Here is a 4720-nt window from a genome sequence, read left to right on the forward strand (position 1 = left end):
TCTGTGTCTCTGGTCCAGGTCTGGAGGAATGTTGAGTGTCTCTATAGCCCCCTCCCTGGAGATTAGGCTTCACCATGCCCCCCTCACTTCATTCCAATCCAAAGTATGCCCCCTAAGAGCTGCCGCATTTTTATCTGAGCCGGGTGATTGTGACAGATTGGCCAAATGACACACAAACACACGCTCGTGGACACACGCCGAGGCACAAACCAGAGGGGAGGCTGGGGTCCGGGGTGGTGGGGCGGGATGGGGATGGGGATGGGGATGGAGATGGGGGGGGGGGGGGGGGGGGGGGGACCAGACAGCGCCAGGCTCCTGCTATAAAACCCTCCCAGGATGAGGCCAGTGTCCTGCCCTGAGCTGGACAGAACCTCCTTCCTCTGTGCCAGGACGCCGTCGCGACAGGCAGCAGACGAGCCTCCAACATGAACGACATCTACAAGGCAGCGGTACGTCCTCTCACGACTGGCTTCCTCTGATTTTAGTTTGTTGGATGCTCCCCCCCCAAAAAATAAATCTGTGTGTGTGAACTAAATCTGGTATGAGGGTGATGTTGTTTTGCATCACAAACCCTAATCCCTAACGTTTGTTATTAGTTTGTGACCTACAATGAGTGACTTAAGTCTTTTACTCCGTCCTGTTTAAGAGGTCGTTGCATGGAATATTCTGGCACTTGTATATGTGTCGTATAAAATAGTCCCCCCCCATCACTTTGCTCATCTGACGTTACTTGACAAATTCCTGCTTGCGCAGCACATCGCCTCCATCACCAGCTGATGTCAGAGGAGCCCTGACACCATATACGTCTCTAGATGTTCTCCTACTTCAGCACCTATCAGAGCTGATAGGAGCCACTCAGGAGGTCACTGGCAGGACAGGTCGCTGGTCCGCGTCGTGCTGCTTCATTCATGACTTCAAATGGAACGGTCCCCCCCCCCTTTCACATGGCTAATTTTGGCCGGTTGCTCAGATGCTTTCGCCTCCGTGGTCCTCTGGTGCCAGAGAAGGGCTTCAGGTTTAGATAAACCCCCCGCGACTGAATTCCAGCATTATCTGTGAGCCCGAAAGCCGTGTGGCTGCGGCTGTCTGTCCATCTCCGCCCGGACGGTCAGCCGGCTGTCCCGTCCCTCACAACCCAGAGTGAGGGGTGCAGCTGAGACAGTAAAGAGAGCACACACAGGAATGTACAATTGTTTGTTTAGATGGATTTTTTTTTTTCATATATCACAACCAGAGGTGTGTGTGTGTGTGTGTGTCTGCATGTGTTTGTGTTTAATTTATAGCAGACGACAAACAATAACTCTTGCATAAGCAGCTGTCTCTCTCTCTCATTCGTGGTAGCTTTTCCAGGATTACTGTTCCATTGTTGGGCCAGATCCACAGCTATGCTAATTTAAAGCACTGTGTATTGTGTCCTTTATCTGTGGTTCCTGATCCTGTCTGTTTATTTTTAACTCCTCCTCTTACTGGCTCTCACATGATATATAGGTTCTGTAAAGGATGGCCCAGTGTGTGGGTCAAAGATGTTACCTTTGTTGACTGAAACGTCACCAAAACAGATAATCGAGTTCAGATATCTTAACTGATTTCCATAAGGAGTGCAAGACTTTTTTTGAGCATTGGTACGAAATGCATGATTAAAACATTGAAACAGACAGTTTCTGAGAATGTACAGAATATACTGATTGCCCACATTGGTACAATCAGATAACCAAAGCATTTACTACTTCTACTTTTTACTTCTTGCAGGTTGAGCAGCTGACAGACGAACAGAAAAATGGTGCGTGAACTACACAATCTCTCAGACTGTATGTAAATGTGAATCTCTTAAAGAATACACCAGAAAGTCACTTTTTTTTTCCAAATATGAATTCATTCATCTGCATAAGGTTGACAGCCGTTTGCAAAAGTGTGGCTCACCCTGTCCATCGCATTCATATCATGTCCCGTGCGTTGCAGAGTTCAAGGCCGCCTTTGACATCTTCGTACAAGATGCGGAGGACGGCTGCATCAGCACCAAGGAGCTGGGGAAGGTGATGAGGATGCTCGGCCAGAACCCCACACCGGAGGAGCTGCAGGAGATGATTGACGAGGTGGACGAAGACGGTAAATCAAAACACCCCGGCGCTAACAGCACAACAAACTATATGACTGGTTGATTGCCGCTGACCTCCTCGTCTCCGCGGAGCAGCCGGCAGGTCCATCATTGCACAATCATGCGGTGCAGACAGGCTTCGGTTCAAAACCTCTGAGCTCTTAATGTCAAACGATTGTCAAGGGTCTTACACACAACAAGATGTGTCGGGCTGAATTAAAGGGAAATGCGTATCAGATGATGCACAAGTCAACTTGAATTATCTATGTGCTGTAATGATGAAACATAAAAAGTAGCATCCTGGATTTGCTTGATAAAGCTTTAATGAATATGTCATGCTGCCAATAGTGGAACTAAGGCCACATAAAGGGACATTTAAAGGCCCAATCTGTAGTTTTGCCCCATGTAATTACAGGTATTTTGTGGTAGTATACAGTAAATATCGCAGGTTCCAATACTGTGTTTTGATTTCTGTTAATTGGCGTTCTGGTGGTTAGTATGAAAGTCTATCCAGTGTGGACTGAGGTGATGTGATGAAGTGCATTGTTTGTGTTCAGGGAGTGGCACGGTGGACTTTGACGAGTTCCTGGTCATGATGGTGAGATGCATGAAGGACGACAGCAAAGGGAAGTCAGAGGAGGAACTTGCGGAGCTGTTTCGCATGTTCGACAAGTGAGTTTTTAAAACCTGTTGCAAGTTTGCCCCATTGAATTTTAAAAGCTTAAGATACTGTAAACTTGATGGAGTTAAAAAAAAATCACCACAGACTAGTGATGGAGTATCTCTAGCAAAGTATGCTCCTCATGTGCAATTATGAGTACTGACAAAATGCCAGGCGGCTCTGCAGAGTACGGCATGCTGTTTGCTCCGTAATCCTTTTTGACAGCACAGAATATTTCAAACACCCACTCCATGTAAGCCAGACACCTCGTCTTAGCATCAAAGAACTAACTTTTCTTTTCTCTCTCCCTCTCTCTCCCTCCCTCTCTCTAACAATGATGGTCCCCAAACACTTAAAGATATGATCAGTCACATGTCACACACAAACACGCCACCTCCTCCACTGCCATCTGTGAAGCTTAACTCAGGTTTTGTTATGTGCATTAATATATTTCACTCCCTTTTGATTTTTTGCAGGAACGCAGATGGTTACATTGACCTGGACGAGCTCAAAATGATGCTGGAATCTACAGGAGAGGCAATTACCGAGGACGACATCGAGGAGCTGATGAAAGACGGGGACAAGAACAACGACGGCAAAATTGACTATGATGGTGAGCAGTTTGAAATGCAAAGTGGTGAGGGGTGTAACAGTTATGTAGAGCAAATGCTCCGACACTCATTCCACCATAACACATGGCAAAGAAGACATTTACTTGATAAAAGCATCTTGTTTTGGGGGCGCAGAAGCTATTTGCTAACCATGTCTTCCCATAATTCTACAGAGTTCTTGGAGTTCATGAAAGGAGTGGAGTAATCCTGAACAAGAGAAGAGCCAGAGTGTTATTTTTGTATTTTCTCTGTGACTCCGCGGTCATCTGTGGAAAACTGGAAGCTGATTTGGAAATGCCGCTGATAGAAACAATGGAACGACTTTGCAAGATTCAGTGGAATACTGTAGCTGAATGTTTATGTATTTTTCTACCATCTCTTGCATCGTTGTAAATACAGTTTGTAACTACTTTTCGGTGCCCGTGTATACAGAATTTGTGTAAATGTATCCAAATTACTTATGTTTTCTATGGAGGCCACATAGCGTACCCGATTGGCTGCTCGAACTATCAACTTTGTGTTTGTTTCCGACTAAATCTTATCTCTGAAGTGCCACAGGCAGTTTACAAATGAGAGACTGGTATTGTTTAGCTGGACAGAAAATGTATGTGTGCACAAAGCAGAACACATTCATGAGTGAACATAGTTTTACACCAGGCTCCGGTTGACTAATCATACTCTTAGAGCAATGTACTGGATCCAGTTTGTATACTGTGCATGTTCTGATGTGCACATTGTGTACGTTTCGGTATGTTTAAGAGACCCTCAGGACTCTTTATCCCCCTCTCAGGCCCCCTGGAACGCCTGCATATTTCTACACGAAAAGTCAGTTTGGAATTTGCGCTCATGTAATAAACAAGATGCATTTGTCAGAGCTGTCATGTTGTCAATTTTTCATTTAGTTTGAATCATCTCATTTAAACATATTCATAAGCTTCACTTTAAAGGGAAAGTTTACCCCAAAATATTAAAAAAACAAAACATATTCTTCCTCTTACCTGTAGTGCTATTTATCAAGATTGTTTTGTTGCGAGGAGCTTAGTTTTGGAGATGTCGTCGTAGAGATGTCTGCCTTCTCTCCAATATAATGGGACTATATACTCAGCTTTTGGTGCAAAATAAATCTAAACAGCAACATCTCTTTCCAGAAATCAAGACCCGGTTACTCAAGATAATCCACAGACCTTACAATTTCATATCGGAACTATTTTCTTTAAACCATACTTCCTACATGAAACTTTTAAAAAACGAGGTCTGTGGATTATCTTGAGTAACCGGGTCTTGATTTCTGGAAAGAGACATTGCTGTTGAGTTTTTCCAATTAGCTTTTTTGGCACTTTGAGCACCACTGTG

The 4720-nt window shown here is 44.6% G+C and overlaps 1 protein-coding gene across 1 annotated transcript; it reads left to right on the forward strand.

Annotated features, from left to right (window-relative positions):
- The first annotated feature begins 360 nt into the window (after nt 1-360).
- Nucleotides 361-4246, forward strand: tnnc1a (troponin C type 1a (slow)). Its single transcript, XM_079167259.1, has 6 exons — nt 361-449; nt 1750-1780; nt 1960-2106; nt 2653-2767; nt 3233-3369; nt 3541-4246. Exons 1-6 carry the CDS (start codon nt 426-428, stop codon nt 3570-3572), a joined length of 486 nt encoding a protein of 161 aa, XP_079023385.1. The 5' UTR covers nt 361-425; the 3' UTR covers nt 3573-4246.
- The last annotated feature ends 474 nt before the right edge of the window (nt 4247-4720 follow it).

Source organism: Pholis gunnellus, assembly GCF_910591455.1.
Source record: "Pholis gunnellus genome assembly, chromosome: 2".
Classification (NCBI taxonomy): Eukaryota; Metazoa; Chordata; class Actinopteri; order Perciformes; family Pholidae; genus Pholis; species Pholis gunnellus.

Bases quoted from the DNA above. Each gene is read 5' to 3' on its own strand.
- tnnc1a (XM_079167259.1), top strand. From the start codon at position 426: ATGAACGACATCTACAAGGCAGCG. The intron at 450-1,749 runs GTACGTCCTCTC...TACTTCTTGCAG, and splicing joins ACGACATCTACAAGGCAGCG to GTTGAGCAGCTGACAGACGA. The intron at 2,768-3,232 runs GTGAGTTTTTAA...GATTTTTTGCAG, and splicing joins CTGTTTCGCATGTTCGACAA to GAACGCAGATGGTTACATTG.